This window comes from Hippichthys cyanospilos, chromosome 1 (genome assembly GCF_059441005.1).
Source record: "Hippichthys cyanospilos isolate Australia breed blue-spotted pipefish chromosome 1, RoL_Hcya_1.0, whole genome shotgun sequence".
NCBI lineage: Eukaryota > Metazoa > Chordata > Actinopteri > Syngnathiformes > Syngnathidae > Hippichthys > Hippichthys cyanospilos.
Window position 1 is genome coordinate 27,422,936 of NC_142369.1, and position 20,374 is coordinate 27,443,309.

At 43.2% G+C, this 20,374-nt stretch overlaps 1 protein-coding gene across 1 annotated transcript in view; it reads left to right on the forward strand.

Annotated features, from left to right (window-relative positions):
* igsf9b (immunoglobulin superfamily, member 9b) overlaps positions 1–20,374 on the forward strand; it is a 28,068-nt gene extending 7,694 nt beyond the window's left edge. The window contains exons 4-22 of the mRNA XM_088419461.1: positions 9,995–10,141; positions 10,858–11,009; positions 11,141–11,258; positions 11,538–11,679; positions 11,923–12,068; positions 12,165–12,307; positions 13,346–13,486; positions 13,574–13,690; positions 13,779–13,929; positions 14,061–14,172; positions 14,256–14,431; positions 14,524–14,762; positions 15,112–15,196; positions 15,298–15,468; positions 15,550–15,586; positions 15,736–19,005; positions 19,162–19,334; positions 19,485–19,696; positions 19,880–20,374. Coding sequence (XP_088275587.1) covers positions 9,995–10,141; positions 10,858–11,009; positions 11,141–11,258; positions 11,538–11,679; positions 11,923–12,068; positions 12,165–12,307; positions 13,346–13,486; positions 13,574–13,690; positions 13,779–13,929; positions 14,061–14,172; positions 14,256–14,431; positions 14,524–14,762; positions 15,112–15,196; positions 15,298–15,468; positions 15,550–15,586; positions 15,736–19,005; positions 19,162–19,334; positions 19,485–19,684 — 5,720 coding nt within the window. The 3' untranslated portion in view covers positions 19,685–19,696; positions 19,880–20,374. The remainder of the gene's footprint in view (positions 1–9,994; positions 10,142–10,857; positions 11,010–11,140; positions 11,259–11,537; positions 11,680–11,922; positions 12,069–12,164; positions 12,308–13,345; positions 13,487–13,573; positions 13,691–13,778; positions 13,930–14,060; positions 14,173–14,255; positions 14,432–14,523; positions 14,763–15,111; positions 15,197–15,297; positions 15,469–15,549; positions 15,587–15,735; positions 19,006–19,161; positions 19,335–19,484; positions 19,697–19,879) is intronic.

Genomic DNA, 20,374 nt, shown 5'->3' on the forward strand with positions numbered 1-20,374 from the left:
ATCCAGAATCCCATACTGTCCCAAATATGTCACGGAAACGTGCAAAGATGCTCACCCACATCTGGCAAAAACAGCCTCAGCCAATGTGAAAAGGCCTTGCTGTATTGTAACGTGCGCCTTTGTGGAATTCATTAACGCTGCATCGATTGTGTGTAAGGTCAACTACAAACAGGCTACTGCCACTGAGCAATTGGGCAACATGTGTTTGCATGTTTGGCCGTTAACTCTGCTATTGTTTCTGGGTAGTCATCTGATATTTTTGCAGCCCAAATGGGCTAAATAACATTCCCGGGCCCTGTTTGGGATATCCCACCATTTTGGCATGGCCTTCCAGTATATGTTGTTATCTGCTTTGAGCTTTACCCCCGTCTGCTTCAGATCCTTATGCCTCCCCTCCCACTGGAGGCAGATGGCAACATGTGAAGCGTGTCAGCGCTCCTGCTCTATCTTACCCTCAAATTACAGTGTTGTGGCTTTTGTGATGACTGCTGAGCCGATGACAGTTTCCAGAACGCTGTCCTTGCTTGCCTGAGATCAGAAACTTAAATTGGGATGTTCCTCCAGTATGAAATTCCGAAATGTATTCATAAACCCAGCCTGTGGAGGTAGATTGACAGTTAATATGGGGCGCTACAGACTACGCGGTGTAGCGTTTTGTGAGCCACCTTTGGTACACTCAGTGCTAACGAATAGAGACGGAAAAAAAAGAAAAAAAACAAGAAATGTCTATAAATCTGCCGGTTTTTTTTCATTCTCACCCTGCTCCGTCTTAAAGTAAAATTCAAGATCTAATGTGTCTATTTTAGTTTTTGTGTTTTTGTTATTATATCAGCTATTTGAGGAGTTTTCAGAATGGCATCTTTCCTTTGACCCTCTTAAGTCTTAGTTGTCTGCTTCAAATGAATCCGAAAGGTATTAGTATCCCACAGCCCTCTGGTGTTTCACACCCAGCAGGCCCTGCAGGGTTGAACATCAGTGAACACATAGCAGGAAACAGCCGCATCAACTTCTTACTGAAGTGAGATTAGAGACTGTTTGAGCTAAATTTGTTGGAAAAAAACATGTGTGTGTGTGTGTGTGTGCGTGTGTGTGTGTGTGTGTGTGTGTGGGGGGGGGGGGGGGGGGGTCTGTTGGTGTCAGGCAGGTTTACTGTTGCACAGCGAGATCAAATGACTTCTATGTGCTGATGAAAATCATCAGAGACGGTGAGCAGGAGGGTTCGACTTGAGGCCAGGCCAACAGTGGGCTAACCCCCAAGTCTCTGTAGGCTGTCATTATACTTGCAGTGGGTCCTTTGAGCAAGAGGGAGCTTCTGGCCTTTTCGCATGCGCAAACGCACGCATGCACATTCACACTTGCGCACACATTCTCACACACAAACATTATCACACTCACACACCCGCAAACACAGACATTTACATTTAGGGGCCTTGCCAAGAGGCAGCCGCATACACAGTGCTGATATTAGAATGACATAACTACAGAAAGTAATTAAAAAAAAATCACTTTATCTGCAATCATTTGACACATGAGTGTTTTGAGTAACAAAGTGGGCACGGGACAAATCAAACTCATAACCCAAGACCGTTGATGCTGTTTTCCGTCGTTATTTTTCTAATAACAAGCGACACGATTTGTTTTCATTCAATAAAACAGATGACTGGCGGAAAACAGTTTTTTTTTTCAGTGATGGGAGTGTTGATATGAGGCTTTAATTGTTGATTTGTGATGTGTGACTAAGTTCAAACTTGTGAATTGTCCCTTCAATCACACAGTTGTAATAATGATTTATATGATAAACAATTTAAAAATGAATTGAAATGGTTCACTTTCACTTTCACATCATTCAAGAACTAGAACTACTTCCGTGTCATAGATTCTTGGGAAATGAAGTCAGACCACAGCAAGGCAGGTTGTTCCAATTGTTTTTGTCTATTATGAACGAGGACAATACAAACAAGTGCTCACAGTCAATGATCGATAGCTACCTGGAAAAGCAAAATAAAGTGAGTACTGCACTGTCTCGCGGGGTTGACTGGCGGTGCTTTCAATGACCACTCACACACTAGGACTTTTCAAATGTCAATAAACATACAATTCATCGCACCAAACAGCAATGAACAGTCTCTGAGTACATTGCAGGGGGTATATGTAAAGAATTTATTTTTTATTTGGCAAAACCAAAGCAGAAGATGCAGGGTCATTACTATGTATCTACTCTGCAATTCCCTGCTCTACGCTACTCCATTTGGCACCGCACCAAAGAACTTTGCATTTCCACTGCCACCGCCACCACAAGGGAGCCGCTCCTCACCTTGCCAATGACGTCACGTTAACAGCAACCGTAGCAAGCATGCATTGCACACAGTAACAAAAACAATAGAGAGTGCAAAAGGATTACTGTTCCTGGTGCTTGGTTTGTAGCTGTTTTGGAATATTGCAGCAAACAGAGCACCATATTCACTTCAAGTCCATCAAAAGAAGGTTGTGCAAGGGAAAGAGTTTTCATTCTTGTTCCTCACTTTGTCGTTCACGTTAATGGTGGCTGCAGGCATTGTTATGGTTTGCGCTACCGCCCATTTGTCTCAAACCAATCAATGGCCTCCGATGTATTAATGTCAAGTTTGGAACTGAGCTGATGGTAGACTAGAGTGGAGTAGACAATATCGGCAGAAACAGGACTAAGCAAGAAGATTGCATTGACTACGTTAGTGCTGTTGAACTGTCATCCAAGCTATACCTACAGTATGTACAATAAATATAGCCTAGTACTGATGATTCTGTTATTAAAGTTCATAACAATGGCCACCGTATTGGTTGAGTGAATACATTTGTTTTAAATAGTTCCTGAACTTGTCATGACCCAGTTTTTGTTTTCTTAATTTGGTAATCCAGGTCATAATCCATAGAAAATGGATAGAGGTATTTTGCTGCTAATTAGTTTGAGCTGCTAAATTGTTAGTTGGGCATGCTAAGAGTCCTGTAGCTGTAAGAAACACTTTTATATACGACAGCAGTTTACGATCCACCCATCCTTTTTCTATGCCGCTAATTCATTGAGAATCGCTGGGGGATGGCGCTTGTCTCAGTTGACTTTGAGTTAAAGCCAGACTATACCATAGATTGGTCCCCTGACAATAGAGCACAGAGACCATTCACATGCTTACAAACAAATTCAATTCAAATCACTTGAGTTCAACAAGTTCCCTAAACGATTATTCCATTATTAAATAAGGCGTTGTTTGTTTTCATAATCGAATATTTGTCAATTAATAGTTGAAAAGATTTCTTTCTACCTGTCTAGACTCATAGTGTACATTTCTTTACACGTGCTTGATGACACTTCGGTTTATGCTTTTCTGCCAATTTGTTTGGTATGTTGGCAAATATGATTCAGGAGTCCTAAATGATGGTGATTTGTTTGGATGAAATTTTTTACATGCCGAATGCTGTCATTGGTGCAACGTGGTTCACAATTGCATACATTCTAGATCAGTGGTTGTCAACCTTTTTGAGTGATGTACCCCCTGTGAAATATATTTTCAACCAGTGCAAAGCATTTTTGGGTGTAATTTAAAAAAAAAAAAAATATATATATATATATATATATATATATATATATATATATATATATATATATATATATATATATATATATATATATATATATATATATATATATATATATATATATATATATATATATATATATATGCCATCAGTGTCTGATTTATTAAACTTTAGATCCTTTCAAACTTCATTTGTATTGGGCCACAAAAAAGAATCAACTTTCGGCTCATAGAAGAAATCTATTATCAAAAAGACGAAAAAATAATCATAATAAAGTGTCAGACCTGTTCTAAAAAAATAACTATTTATAAACATTTGTCCACAGAAAAATATTCAACATAAAACATCCTTTTTTGGGGTTACAGTAGAGATCTGTTCACAAAAAAAAAATCACTAACTTAATTATTAATAAGTGTTTGTCCACAAAAAAGAATCAACATAATGTGTCATACCTTTTATCAAAAAGAAATGATTATAAATAAATATTTGTCCACAGAAAAAAATTCAACTTAAATTGTCCTCTTTTTGGGTCATAGTCGAGATCTGTTCACAAAAACAAATCATTACCTCGACAGGTGACGAGAGGTGGCAGTTGACAAGTTGGATCGAATCATTCTAGTAAGGCGGAGAATCTGGCTTTTTACAGTAATGAAATTGAGTAATCTACTGAACATAAAATACGTTTTATGAACTTATATTTTCCTGAAATAATTAATTTCTTCAATAATTATTTTGAAAGGATTTTGCTTGTTTGTTTGTTTTATTTCAAATCTCAAGTACCCCCTGAAGTTCCTTCAAGTACAATGATCCCTCATTACGTCGCGCCTCACCTATCTGTGCAGCGCAGATTTATTTATTTTTTTAATTAAAAAAAAAAAAAAAGCTATATTAGAGCGCTATAAAGGTATCCTGCGTGCCAGACATACGCGGTAACTATAAATACACATGCCACGGACACTCCTCAGACGTCCAAGGCACAAACAGCAACGGAGAAATGCACAGTTTTGGAAATCTGGCTTTTACCTAGATATCTAATGTAATAAATTGGAATTTCAAGTGTATACTGTGATTGTCATCATGTTTGCTACGAGGCTTCACTTTAATTCGACTTCCGGGCGCAGCTAATATGACCGCGGATGCCGCGAGACATCAAAGGATGGAAAGGGGTTATTGTATAGTATAAGGTTTAATAATCTAAGATTTAAGTAAATTAATGAACTGCATTATGCTTTATGGACTGTAATATTTGTCTTAAATATGTATGGCCTGAAGACTTCACATTTAAAACTTTTTTTTAAATTATTGAGGCGAGGGGGTCCCACTACTTAAAAACGAGGGAACATTGTACCCCCAGGTGTACTTGTACACTGTTCTAGATGTTGGTGTTGATGCTTTGCTGACTTTTCTTCGTCTGTGCTATTGCAGACCGCGGTAAATAAATCAAGCTACACTGATTAACAGTGTGCACGCTTTTATTATCATCTCTCTTTTAAGTGCTTTGCTACCATATTGTGACATATTTAGACAAAAGGGATCAATTATTTATGCCATGGCCATGTCCCTTCCTCTGCCCATTGAAGAAAGAAAGTTAATTGTAGTGCTCCCTGCTCGTGAAAACCTACAAAAAATAAAGCCCTCTATCCGAAAATGGTTTAAAAATGCTGATAGATGCCACAGGCTAGCAAAAAGCACTGCCTTTGCCTAAATGAAACTCCTCAATGCACTTCAACACAATTCTTAGTTTATTTTTCAAGATCGCATCAACTATCTTATTGCTTTACTATTAGTTCAAAACAGCATATTTATGAGGGTTTTGTTTTCCAAATCATGCATATACTGTATGTTAGAAAACATATATCAGTTACTAGGTAATCTGCAAATATCCAGCTGCCAATATGTGCAATGCAGTGGTAGATAATTTCCAGTCTAATCCGCTGCTTTAGTGAGAAAGCCTGATCTGTAGATAACATTACTCATAATCTAACATGGACATTTTCCCCAGGTTGTACTTTGTACAGTAAACAACAGATCATTATATACAACATAGGATATATATGTATAGGATACCGATTATGTTGTGTGTTTATATTTTAAAAAAATGAGAAATGTTGGTCATTTGGGGGTGGCAGGTGATCAAAGTGTATTTGAAGACCACCCGTTTTGTTTTACTCATATTATAAAGGTTTTATTCAAACCCTTCAGCTAAGTAGTCTACCCTTATAAATTCATAGGTGTTGGAAACCAATAATCCAAGTCACATGAGTTGTATTTAGCTGACTACGCAGTAATACCAATCACTAAATAGCTGCTTTCAATTGAAACTCACAGTTGAGCAAACTGTTTAAACAGAACAACACCAGTAGATCCTCTTTATCCAGCAACAACCTGTTTTCCCTGCTACAACTATTCCAATATGATGCTTGGCAGGAATGCTGTGTTCTTTTTCTTAGCTTGTCTTGGCGCTGCAGCCAAGTTACTAAATGCCTATTTGTCACTTATTACATTCCAGATGATGAGCATAGATTGGAATCATGGAAGTTATGATTTAAGGACGATATTTATCATACATCTCTCTCTCTCTCTCTCTCTCTCTCTCTATATATATATATATATATATATATATATATATATATATATATATATATATATATATATATATATATATATATATATATATATATATACACACACACTTAACACATTAACACATCGACATAATCACACATAAACACACTCTCTGTATAGAGAGAAAGAGAAAGCGAGAGAGAGAGAGAGAGAGAGAGAGAGAGAGAGAGAGAGAGAGAGAGAGAGAGAGAGAGAGAGAGAGAGAGAGAGAGAGAGAGAGAGAGATTATGTCAAAGTGTTAATGTCTATGGTGGCACGTTAGGCTGGTGTGCTTGTTGGTGCAGAGGTTAACAGCGCCGGACAGAGCAAGAGGGCCAGAGTTAACTGTAATCTATATCACGACAAAGAGCTATTCATAAGAGGCTTAAACTGATTAGGGGGACAGGAGGATTGAAGAGGGAAATTTGGGGGAACGCGAGAGGGGGGCGTCAGAAGCATGGGGCCAGGTCCCAGACTTATGATTGTATTCAAATCAAAACATATCCCACAATGCCCCGCTCGCTTACGCGCATACGGATGGACAAACAAAAGCAGTGCTGATGCTATTCCAAACTGAATAATGGTTCTTCCTCTGTTACAATAGTGTATCTCATGTAATTATCTCATAGAATCTCATAGAAGTCAACACGTTTGGGCGGTGATGGTCGAGAACAGTTTAAAGCTTTTAGTCAGGGGCAGCACTAAAAGTATTGGGCTTTTTTCCACCTTACTGTGGCAAGTACATGTAGAGCATGTCATTTGGTGAATTCTCACTGCAGACATAAATGGGAGGAACTGAAGAATTTATTGCTCAGTTTTGCAGCTTCTTTCACCTGCAAACAGTGAGAATTGTAAATCTAGCCGGTTGGATGCATTGACTTTTTGTAAGAGATGTTCATTTTAAGGAAGACTGAACCTGTCATACGATCGCTGCCGGAGGCAAACAATCAGGAGGAAAAGGAGCAAGAGGATGAGGGAGTCCTCGGGGGAGACCGAGCTATTGTGTCAGCCATTCTCTCTGCTGTCCGCCATATCGTCTAATGATGTTTGTCCCTTGAAGCGGAGGGAGTGATGAATGTGTCTGTGGGGGAGTTACGGAGCATAGAGGTCAAAAGGGTCCACCTCTTATTGCTTGCCAGTGGATTATTGATGCTCACAATTTGAGTAACCTCTCCATAACCTCTCGTTTCACTTCCTTGGTTGCGTTTCTGCTCATATGACTGATGATTGTTAGCGCCTGTGTTTAAGTGTTTCCTTTAAATGTGGGCATCAGCCCATGAGTAATGAAGTCTTATGGCAGAGCACCTGCCAAATGCCAGTTTGAGTTCAAGTTCGGAAAGTAAGCCGTGAGATTTGGAGGGGGGGGGTCAACATTTATCACTCATTGACAGCCTTTTGTTTGTCTCCAGGATGAAAAGAAAATAAATGTATCTACTCTTTCCTGTTCTTCTTATGTGGTTCAAAGTACTACTTTGTTGAGTTTGAAATAGAAACATGTTTTTCCCCTTTGTGTCATTTTCCCAATTTTCCCCCTGTGTGGTCAACACTTCCCTATCCACGCAGCTATGTTTCTACAGCAACTCAATTCAAATCTGAACCGCCCGTCCGGGTTTTCCTTGGTTTCGTCTCTATGGTAACAGGCGAGAATGCGGAGCGGGGGGCTGCCGTCCCTTTGTAGTGATGGACAAGAGTGATGTAGCGGGAATGGGTTAAATATCCAACCAATAGGTGGTGGAGCACCGAAGTTTGAAAATCAACACATTGCCACGTGACGCCAAAGCCCCAAAGCTGTTCGTAACAAGAGAATACATTGACTTTTTGTGATTTTTTCCCTCTCAAAGTGCAAAATGCTTTTGATCCCGTGTGCAAGTGTAAAGGCTAGCATGGGAAATGAACAGTTAAAGGAGCAACATGCCTGAGGTTCTCTCCATGACCTCGCCCCTCTTGTTCGGTCACTGCCGGCCTGGGATTCAAGGCATGGAGCATCTCATAAAGCGAGTATTGGCCATCAGCGGCTTGACAGAGTTGAGTCAATCATTAAACGTGACCATTAGGCACAGCAACAGCCCCAGCCAGGAATGCGGGGTTAATTATAAGCTATTGTTGTCTGTCTATACTCGCAGCATGTGTGTTTCACCCTGTCTTGAGGCTATGTCTAAAGTTAAATGAATTTCATAGCTCTCAGGCTCTGTTCCAGACTCCGCTTTGTCGAAGGAAGTCAATAGGGAAGATATTATTTTCCTTTGTGCAAGACTTGCTTCAAGGTTGTGAGGCATTTTGTTATTATTTCCTCTTGTATTCAGCGTCTGACTATGTTGTATCTGCTTTGAGATGGTGTTGTGAGGTGCTGTGCCAACAGATTAAATAGAAGAATTGAAAATGTAGAGACCCCCCCCCCCCCCTCCCCCCAACAAGAATGACACGATGCAGGGAACGTCCCAAAATTGACTCTGTTTACTTTCAAACTGCTTTTGGTATGAACAACGTGTGTGTTTCCCCCTCCCTTACACACCCTCCTGTCGTTAAAAGGGCTGACACTGAAGGGGGTAAAAAAAAAAAAGAGTTCATTGAAAGACGGAATAAAAGGAAAGAAAGTGAGGAGGGGGTAACTTCAGGCTGCAGTCACCAGGCAACCAACAGATCAAGTTTCAAAGCCTAAATGGGAAGTATAAAAAGTACAAGGAAGGGATTGAGTGGATTCTGGGAGTCATGTCAGCAAGATGTGAAATATGTATGAAAGTATGCACAGTAAATGGAAAATGTAGGCATGCTTGGGTGCACCTGTGAGTTTGAACCAATTGAAGATGCTGTGATTTCATATCATTTCATCATTACAATCGTCGCGTAATTTAACATGAACGCTACATTTTCTTTTCCTGTCATATAGCACTTGCTGAAAGAACGGAAGCGCTCGTTCCGTCGGCAACTCGAAGATTTGTTGATGGATTGCACAGCTCTAATAAAGTATATCAATTTGTTAGTATAAAGCTAGACAAGCTGAGTATAAATAAAGCAAAAGCTTTTTTTATCATTCTCATGCAGTGTGTCGCAATAAATGACGGCACAGGGTCAACTGACGCTTCTTTTGTTCGCCATCCTGTTTGTTTGTCATTCAGTTTTTAGTTAATGCTTTTTGTTGCACAGGAGCGGTAGTGCATTTCTGCTCCCGTTATGTCATCAGTCAGATTTTAATAAACGACCTTGCCCAAGGCAAGGAAGAAGGTACCAGGAACTGAGAGTTTTGGGGCATGAAAGCCACTGTAATGACCACTTTGCTCAATGCCTTTGTGTTAAGTTCCATTCAGATTGTCATTCGTGCCACATTTTCACGGAAGATGAAGCAAAAATAAAACAGGAGATGTTACGTGATTTATTTTTGAGAGTTTCTGAATGAAACACACCCGGAGATACCACTAGAAATGTTTTTCCAAACTTTATTGAATCAGACACCTACAACACAGCGACTGTTGAAGTCTTTTTTTTTTCCCCCACATCCAAAATTGCTTTACGCTGTTATGTGGGTACTTTGCTGGAAAAAAACAAAACAAAACAAAAAAAAACAGAGGATACACCATTGGAGGTATCTGCTACCTCTCCTAAAGCCATAAGTCATTATTTCTATTCTAACAAATATCAGCGGCACAGCTGTTTTATTTGTGAACACAACATTTATGACTGGCTTAGGTCATTGTGGAATGATCCCTGTGTCATCCACTGTAAGCTCCTCTCCCGCATGTGCTGACTGCGGCGGTCTGACTGCCAGTGCAGAGTGCACTGACTCCCCGCGCCCCCTCCGCTCTCTGTCCCCCTTTTCCAACAGGACGGGTTTCCCTGACACGCGGCGCCTCCCTGCTGGTGGAAAGGCTGGCCCTTGAGGATGAGGGCTGGTTCGAATGCCGCATCCTGCTCCTGGACAGTAAAACGGACGACTTCCAAAACGGCACGTGGACCTTCCTCTCCATCACAGGTGCAGCACCGCAGGGATTTCGACAAATGAGAGCTGCTCGTTTGCCGGCTCATCACTGGCACTTTGATTGTTGACTTCAGAGACAGCATGTGGCGAAAAGGGACTGGCAAACCAAATTCACACTGTTAGGCCGCATGACCCTGTGTGTTGCCTCTCCCTGCGTGTGTCTTTCATGCTGTGCTGAAGAAATTGTAGCAAGAAAACATTTGCTGCAAAGGGTGCCTAAGGTTATTGTTAAATGCTGAAATGCGAGAGATGGAAATACTTGTGGCTTATCAACCACTCTAACCTTGAGCACACTTGTGCCACAGAGGAACAAAAGTTATTGAGTGTGAAAAGCAAATTTCATGTTTTTCTACTCCATTCAATGAAAGGCATGCATGCGTTGCATGAGCTTTCAAACAACCACAGGAAACTTTGTGTTCTTCCACAATCCAGAAGATGGGTGCTTCGGAGCACATATTGTATTCCATTTGAATACAAAAAGAATACAAGAATACAAAAGAATTGATAAATTAATCCCAATACAGAATGAAACTTGTATCTGGATGACATCGTTTTTATTTTTAGCTAGGATGTGAGTGCAAAGTCCAAAATGACGCAATAGATACCGTACAGTAATTGAGACAGTTTGGCTTCACATTCAAAAGTACAGAAACACTTTTTATGTAGGTTAACAAATAGATGGAGCTGTTTTTTTCTGGGCTCTGTTTCAGCTCCACCGGTGTTTATCAAGACACCGCCAAGTTTTGTGGAGGTTTTGCTCGGCGACTCGCTGACTCTCAGCTGTGGAGCTCACGGCAACCCTCGCCCAACCGTTGTGTGGCACAAAGATGAGAGCCCAATCGAGAAACAGGAAAAAATCAAAGTGAGGAAGCTGACTCATGCGATTCCAATTACTTTGCTTACTACTTAATATGCTGCCTCCCTTTTGTATGCTGTTTTTAAGTATATGTGTATTGAAACAATTAACTATCTATTTGTTTTTGGTCATTTCAGGTGCTGAATGGTACCTTGTCTTTGACCTCGGACACAAGAAGCATTTCAGGTGTATACAAATGTCATGTTTCCAACTCGGAAGGCAACCTGACGCATGCGACGCAGCTGCAGGTCAAAGGTGAACGCTGGAATGAAAAGAAACAAAGTTGTTCTTGTCTATTGACCACGTGGGGTGATGTGCTGGCAAAATAAGGATTATAGTAAAGCCTTTAAATGTACAGTTCCCTCACCCAAACCAGTGGGCGAGCCATTCATTCAAACCACAGTGCCATCTCCCGTCCATCTTTGGTTACTACAGCAAAGAAGTTCCTCAATCGCCATGCGTGCACTGCGCTCTCAATATAATGTTATTGACTGTGTTTGTTGTCTGAAGTTGTCTTTCTCTTTGCCGTTGAAGGTCCCCCAATCATCATCGTCTCCCCAGAGGACACCACTCTCAATATGTCCCAGGATGCAGTTTTGCAGTGCCAAGCTGACGCTTACCCTTCCAACCTCACGTACGAATGGGTAAAACAAGGACAGAATGTTTACCATATTGAGTGAGTCTCATTTCTAATAACTTCATATATCTTGCTAATTACAAATTGAATCTTATGCTTTGCAAGTTCACAAACACAATACCGTCATGAGATTTTGTAGAAAAGCAAAAGATATGTGTTCATATGATCACGATACCACTAAAGGCAATTGCAAAGAATTGAACACACAATTAGGACTCAATGCAAATAGTGTTCTTTCTGTCAACAAAAATCTTTCAACAAATATTTTGTGTTTTGTTTCAGATCGTTAAAATCCAGAGTGAAGGTTTTGGTGGACGGAACCCTTTTAATCCCTAATCTAATTCCAGAAGATGCTGGAAACTACACCTGTATCCCAACAAATGGGATATTGACTCCACCCTCAGCATCCGCCCATCTCAAAGTGAAACGTAAGAATTTAATCTGCACAAAAGCTTGCCCTTGTGCAGTGCCATAAATCTGTTTTCTTTCTTGCAAATTTGCTACTCCGTCCCGTTTGCTACTAGACCCTGCCCGAGTTGTACGAATGCCCAGGCAGACCTACTTGCCCTCTGGCATGGAGGGAGTCATTGTGTGTCCTGTCCAGGCCGACCCCCCTGTGCTGTATGTGAACTGGACCAAAGATGGGAACAATTTAAATCTTGACAATGTAAGTTAAAGTTGTGAGCTGTTGTATTACGCTATCTTATGTAATACTACGGATGGGATGAGACGCAAATCCCATGTGATAAAATCTCACGAGATTTGAATCCACGCGAATGAGACAAGCTTTTCTTAAAATGTGTAATATCAAATCATATCTAATATAAAATTTCCAATTTTCTCAGATAAAAGGAGAGGTAAGACCATACAGCTTTTTGGCCAGTTTTCACAAAGTGTCTTTGTCTAATCTACCACTATTTTACCATGCTTTTCTTCTACTTGAAAACCAAATGTTATCGTTTTGATAAAAATGGTTTAAAAATACTTTACTTGTTGGCTTGGTGCAAACAAATACCAACACAGAAGACCAAATAACACATTTCCACTTATTTATGAGTGACCATCTTTTATTATTTTGTGATCTTTTTTTTTTTAATTAAATATAAATTGTGAGATTTTAAATACATTTGAGTCAGCCTGGTTTGTTAAAAATTGATCTTTAGGATCAGCAACGGTGTCAGGCAGTCAGCATCAAAATGTGCAGTCTATTCAACTGCCTTTGAAAATGAATCCGACTACTCACCAGCCAATATGGAGCGCTGGAGTCCTGTTAGTTAATGAGTAATTTATGCCAAATTCTGCTCTAAATTCTGGCAAAAGGCTCGGTAGAAAACACATTTGGTGTTGTTGAGGTTTTTTTTTTTCAGGGCTCTGAATGTGCGGCTCGCAACTTACAAGTTTGTGCAGTAGAAAAAGTCAAGGGAGCGCTTCCAGGGAACAACTTCAAGAAGAAACCATAGTATCTGGCATGCGGAGCGTTAACAAGCAACAAAGAACAGTAACAATTAATGTAATCCGTCTCCGTCGTGAAGAAACAGAACAGCCATAGGAAAAGAGATCTACTGCTGTGCAAGGAGGTGGCATTCTAATCTCGCGAGATCTCATTACACAAGATCTCGGCCCATACCTATGGAATGCATAAGATTACTTTTGAAATCAAAAGCAGAAATATGGACATATTATTTTTCATCTTCGACGTATCCAGTTACCGGGCTGGATGGTGAATTCCGAAGGCTCGGTTTTCATCGCAACAGCAAATGACAACGCTGTGGGCATGTACAGCTGCACTGCGTATAACAGCTACGGCACCATGGGTCAGTCTGAGCCCACCCAGGTTATTGTGCAGGTACGCTCCCTCAATGTGTTGTTCCTGAGATTTTTTTTTCCTCACACATAGTGCAATGTGTGACAAAGGCTGTATTCTACGTTCCAGGATCCACCCACATTCCAAGTGCCTCCCCGGCCCGAGTATCTTCAGGAGGTGGGCCGAGAGTTGATCATCCCATGTGCAGCCGATGGAGATCCTGCACCCAACATAACATGGAGCAAGGTGCAGATTGGTTTTCCTCTTTGTGCGTTGGTGCGTTTACTTTATTTATTTCTTCATTTATTTTTACTATTTCTGTCTTCCCTACCAGATTGGCCCTATACCCCGTTCTCAGTACTTTGTGTTGGCAAATGGCTCGCTCCTGCTGCAACCTCTCAGTAAAGACCACCATGGGGGCTGGGAATGCTTGGCCTCTAATCGTGTAGCAACTGTCAGTGCAGGCACTGTGGTAATGGTGCTGGGTAAGTAGATCGACGACAAAAACAGCACCGAAATTTGGAATAGATGTTAAAGGTGATATTTTAAATGTACGGCACTCGTGTGTCCTTCGATCCATGATTTACATATTGGACTGTTTTTGTGTTTTGTTCAGGTACCAGTCCTCATTCTGTGTCTTCAGTATCTGTGAACACAGAGATAAATCAGGCTAATGTGTCCTGGGTGCCTGGTTTTGATGGCGGATACACCCAAAAGTTCACTGTGTGGTAAGTAACATACAACATGGACGGCGGACTGTTCATCTTAAAACATGAAAATGCAAAGGCTAACATTCTTCTTATTTTATCAGGGTCAAGCAAGCATCCAGAGGTAAACATGAGTGGGCATCTTTACCTGTGCCCACATCCAAAAACTACTTGTTGGTCACCAGCCTGCTGGCTGCGACTAGTTATCAGTTCAGTGTCCTACCTCAGAATAAACTCGGCTCTGGACCTTTCAGTGAAATTGTTACTGTAAGAACGCAAGGTTTGTGATATTTTTGGAGCCTTGACTTTTTTGGCCCTTTTTTTTTTCTTTTTTTTTTAAGGCATGGAGATAAGTTGGTTTTCTTTTCCTAGCTGTGCCAACAGAGGGCCCAACTGTCATCACTACTCTACTAACACTAGAACCACCCATAATCGTGTCTGCTAATCGGACCAGACAAGGTGTTCTCCTCCAGTGGGCACCTCCTGAGATTCCGTCCACTCCGCTGACAAGTTATGTGCTGCAAGCCCGTCGGAATCAGGGCCAGTGGGTCATCCTTAGCAGCAACATCAGCGCCAACGAGAGTGAAATCCTAGTACCAGGACTTTTTCGCGTAAGGTGGATTTACTGGCTTTTGCGATCAAACTACATTGTGTGGGTTATGTAAAAAAAGGATGAACATGTTTCAATATTTAAAAAGAGTTGGACGTACTAAATTGTCCATAGGTGTAACCGGGTGTGTGAATGGTTCGAATGGTTATTCGTCTCTGTGTGCCCTGCAATTGGCTGGCAACCAGTTGAGGGATGAATAAAGTATCTATCTATCTATCTATCTACTGTCCGAAGCCAGCTGGGATAGGCACCAGCATGCCTGCGGCCCTTTTGAGGATAAGCGGCTCTAGAAAATTGATGGATGGATGCTTCCATTTATGATGAATTAATGAAATCTTTATATTGCTCAGGACTCCAGTTATGATCTGAGGCTGATGTCCCGCAGCAATCAAGTGCGCAGTGAACCAAGTGATTTTGTCAGTATATCAACTGCAGGTAAATTACAAAATTTGAAGTGTGCAAATTATAAGGTGTGCATATATTCCAAAATATGATTGCCAAAATTACTAAGTACGATCTTTCTGGTGGGACTACAGGAATGGATATTTACCCCCCGAGCCCGAGTTTCTTGGAGCTAGTCCCTGCGCCGCTACTTGCAGGTGTAATTGGAGGGGTGTGCTTCCTTTTCATGGCCATTGTACTCTCATTAGTAACTGCTTGCTATATGAGAAACTGGAGAGAGCGTCGGCGTAGGAAGAGACAACAAGGTAAAATATATTTGACAAATATCGAAGCAATACAGTATACTGTATATATCATGCGTCTTCATTTTGTTGTTTTTCTCCTAGATGTCCCATCTGCTTTCCAGAAGAGTCCATCTTCAGAGTACGTGCCCCGGTTATTTAGTGTGTGACGATCCATTGTTGTAATCTTCCAATTCATGCATTTAATGTTTCGCTCATGTTTGGTTTAAGTCTACATTTCCTTATTTTTCATAATTGTCTACTTCTCGTCTTTCCTTTTTTTGCCCTCAGAGCTCGCTCTCTTCCCCGGAGCCCAGACAGTGTCTTGAAGCTGAAGCTGTGTCCGCCCATTCCTTTCTTCCCCACCTCCTCCTCACAGTATGATCGCTCCTCTTTTGATAAAGGCAGTCGAGGAGAATACCAAGACCAGCGCAAGCAACTTTTGGCCAACTCATCCCCACCACCGCATTACACACTCTTCGAAAGCCACCTGGGGTCTCAGGCTCCCTCCCCTACATCTTTGGAGTCTATTCACAGAGGCCCAGATGGACGTTTCATAATACAACCGCTCATTGAGAGTTCCAGTCCCTCCAATAAGAAAAACCTCAAGGACATCTTGCAAGGCAACGGGAATGCAAGTGGCTCAGGGAGCGACCGGACTTCGCTCAGGGATTCTCCAAAATCGAGTATCGTGAGTTCTGAAAAGGATGAGAGGAAGAATTCGCCACTAACCCTTGATGTCTTTGATCTTAGTAAGCCTGCCTCCTCTCCTGGAAGAGTACGGGGCATTGCTCGGAACTTCTCCCGTCATGGCTGTTTTTACTCTGACGATGAACATGGCTCAGAGAACCTCCTGGAAAGAGCGAGCTTCTACTCAGACAACAGTGAGAAAAAACCCTGTGATTCTCTGAAAAGGCACCGCGTGCCAGCCCGAACAGAAGACCTTTTCCCCATTTTGTCGAGGAGAACCTATATTTTGGACAGGGAGGCAGAGAGACCCCAGACCTCAGGCTATCAACCTATGGAAAGTCGCCTTACTGACGATAGCACACTCATCACACAACTTGACAGCGAACTGGAGAGCGACAGCATCAGAAAGTGCATCCAACTGGCCAAGGAGAGGGAGGAAATGGAGCGCGAGCTCGAGCGCTATACAACCAATCATAGCTACAAAGATGATGGGAAACAGAGCCCTAAATGTGGCGTATCCAGGTCGGATGAAGAACCTGTATGGAAACTACAAGATGTTACGCTCCGTCAAAAACACAAGCCCTCTGGCCACACAAATCGGGTAGCAGACTATCGAAGGGCTTGCTACTTCGGGAGCACGAGCAGTCCTACGGAGAGGGTTCCTCCATCTCACATCGAGTGGGACATTAGCCCTGTTACAGCCGTAACGAACCTTGTTCCAGTGAAGAGACGCCGGGAGACCACATCGGCAATATTAGAGCATTGTGATTTGTCTGCGGAAACCACAGACTCTCTTGCTGTTGATTTATCACCTTCTCCAGTGACTCAAAACACCTCACTTTCCATGCCTTGTACAGATGCGATGTTTGAAAACTCCAAAGTCCAATGCGTAGCCGCGTCTCCCAGAGCCATGTCACTGAGTTCTCACAGAGATTCAGATCTATGTACTAAGTCCATGACTATGGGCCTTAGGGAAAACATTAGTGTCGGGGCTGCTCCCTCGCGCTCCAGGAATTCATATGCTTATGGCACTCGAAATTGGGATTCGGCTCCTCGGAGTCCTTTAGTCTACAGCAGGCGATGTGGAAGTCCAGCTTTTACTGCTTCAACATTACACGCGGCCGGAAGAGATCCCGTTCCCCCAAGTATTCCTCCCCTGCCTTATGAGTGTCAAGTTCAATCAAATGGCAAAGACAGTAAAGACTTTCACAGCTTTGGAACGGAAAGAGAAGGTGTCAGAGCGCGCTCCAGGAGAAGTGAAAAATGTCTATACTCTGATAGCCTCAGCCCTATGTCAACACTGAATCTGGTTGAAGAAGCTGAACGTGACCGATCCCAATTTCCTGTCCCCAGACTGGCGGGGTCATTCAAGAGCAAGGCGGCTGCATCCCCACCAAAAATGTCACCACTGCAGACGAGTGCGATTCTTGAATATCTGAGCCTTCCCGGTTTTATTGAGATGAGTGTAGATGAACCTGTGGAACAAGCTGAAGATAGAGACACTGGCGGACAAGGTTTAGCTCAACAATCTGTACAATCCATCGTGGCTAAGCCTGATGTAGTTCCTAAAAACTGGGAGGTTCATGTCCAAGAAATTGCAGAAAAGGAATCAAATAAAACGAAGGGTTGTTTTGAACCATCGCTTTCTCCAGATAGACATGACTGTAGCCGTCAGCCTGAAGCACGGGAGTCTCTACCTCGAGTGCGGTTTCCAGATGACCTAAGACCGCCTTCACCTGCTCCAGAAAAAACGAGCAAACAGTTATACAATGAAAAAACACAAATTCGAGCGGAGAGTAAAAGCAGCGAGTCGAGACTGGGCTCCAGACCGGCCCATACTTTGCTCAGCGCCGCAAAAGGCATGATAGACATAGTGTCAAAACATTCTCCAAGCTTCGCGGACAGTAGTGAGTCTTTATCGGAGCAATCCCAAAGACAAGGTTCTCCGGGTAATAGGACCAATAACATCGCACTGCGAATAAGTCAAGCCCCTGTGCCGTTTCTGAAGAAATCCCTAAGCGTCGGCCCGTGTAGAACACTCTCAGGTATGGGACCTCCCCGACCTTTCCTTAAGAAATCTATAAGTTTTGGCTCCCCGAGATGGGAGCACGTCGAGAGCCCGAGGACATACATCACTGAGAAATGCTACTGGGATGAGTTCCCAAACCCAGATGTCAGGGTAAAGTCTTACAGTTTAGGTCGCACTCCATCTTCCTTTGTCAGACCAGGTCCTTCTTGGAGAGAGTACGTCCCCCTCAGGCGTCCTACCCTAGGGAGCTTGGAGAGGACCCGAAGCGCACAAAGAGCCAGTCCTTCCTACTTTACTCCCACCATGTACCCACCCAGAGAAAGCCCAGTCCCCCCCCTGCCGGAACATTGCGATCCACGAAGGCAAGCTGGAGTTTTGCCTGATTCCTCAAGGTGGTCTCCCTCATATCCAGATACGCTGAGATCTGCTCAGTACAAGTACTTCCCCTTGTCTACCAGCATCCCAGTCCCCCATCACCCGTGGCTCGGACCAAGACCGGAGAACATGAGGCCGACGGACCCCAGAAGCGGTCCCCCGAGGTCCTACCTGCCCAGAGGCATCAGCTGGCCCTCGCCCTACTGCATGCCTTTCATTCCAAGGGAGGCTGATAGTTACAGACAGCCTGACAGGATGATGATGAGGCGGGCGGGTGAGACGGATGCCCGAGAGGTCAGAGAAGGAGGGAGGGCCAGCTATGCCAGTCAAAGCAGCGGGAGGGGCAGTGCAGGGCTCTTCCGCCAGTCAATGTCCATCACTCCCACACTGCTCAGCTCCCCCGAAACCACAGAGGAGAGTGAGCGGCACAGAGCTGAGCCGGATCCGCCTGAGAGGAGATGGAAAAGGTGAAAGTCGACCTCACCGGGAAATAGACAGCAAACGGGACTTTGCTCGTGGTGGAGGGATTTGCTTTTGTTGCCAAAACAACTGTTTTTGCTTCACTTCCTTGTGTATGGCATGAAATCATTCTGACTTTTTGCTTTTTTTTTTTTTTATTCCAGTAGAAGGAACACGTCGGTAGATGAAAGTTATGAGTGGGATTCTGCTGACGCATGTGTGGACTCAGACGTCCTGGAGGCCTTGAGGTTTGATCGGTCACGAGCAGATTTCCCGGCGCTTCGAGGGAGACTTGTGAGCGATCAACCTGCTGGCCTCCAGGACCAAAGAAACAAAGGTGACCTCACTTTCCTGATGTTTGGCCTTGTTGTTGCACGTGCCATTGCCATCGCCGTTGAATGTGCTTGCCCCATAAGTGTTGTGATCAGCGTGCGCTGTTCCCATAACACCCATCCGTGCGTTTCCTGTCCCCCGTGCTCTCCCTCAGGCCCGCCTCCCCCGGCCCGCCCGACTGTTTCCGACTCTCCTTGCGGCCAGTACAGCCAGTCTCTTAGCGAGGCGCGTTTCCACGCTCTCCGGCAGGAGTACCAAGAATACAGGCGGGCTCGGGAGTCCGTCTGCCCCCGCCAGCCCTGCTTGGCCTCCGGACACGATTCGGACTCTGACGCCAACTCGGCACTGCTCTAGTAGCAGAACTCGGTCCGTCGCTCTCTGGCCGCCCTCGCTTCCTTCCTTTCCCTTCATTGCTCGCCTGCTTGCCTCTCGCCTGTCGCTCACGCCTTTTATGTTTACTCCTCTTGCGGTTGCGTGAAAATTTCCTTCTGGCAAAATCGTTCTGCCCGGAGCTATACTTCATTGCTGCAATGCTCTTTGTTTCCACAGGTGCATCTGAGAAAGAACGCAAGTAAGACAACAGCTGCGTGACCAGCTTCACTTTGCTTGGAAAGATTTCAGCTGTATGTTCAAGAAGACTACTGTAATGTGGCTTGTCATCAAATGGCATTGTCTTTTTTTTTGTTTCTGCTGAGAAGGGGTTCTTTCATTTTATAAAAGCTCCTGCAAACGCGTTGGGGTTTTGTTGACAATCAGATGCAGACGCGCCCTGCTTTCGGGCCATGCGCCCAATGCCGTGCTCCGACTTGGACTTGTGACCATCTGGAAAAAATGATGCGTTGAGCGACGTCACGAATGGATTCCCTGCGATGTGAACAGTGTGAGCCTCAATCACAATCTGAGGCTCCCCCTACAATATGTTGTATTGTATATACAGTATATTTTTCAATCCAAAAAATGACGCTGTGGGTAGAAGAAGGCGTAGGTTGCTATGGAAAGACGACAATGAAGAAACATCAAATAAATGGGGCTCGCTCCCGTTCA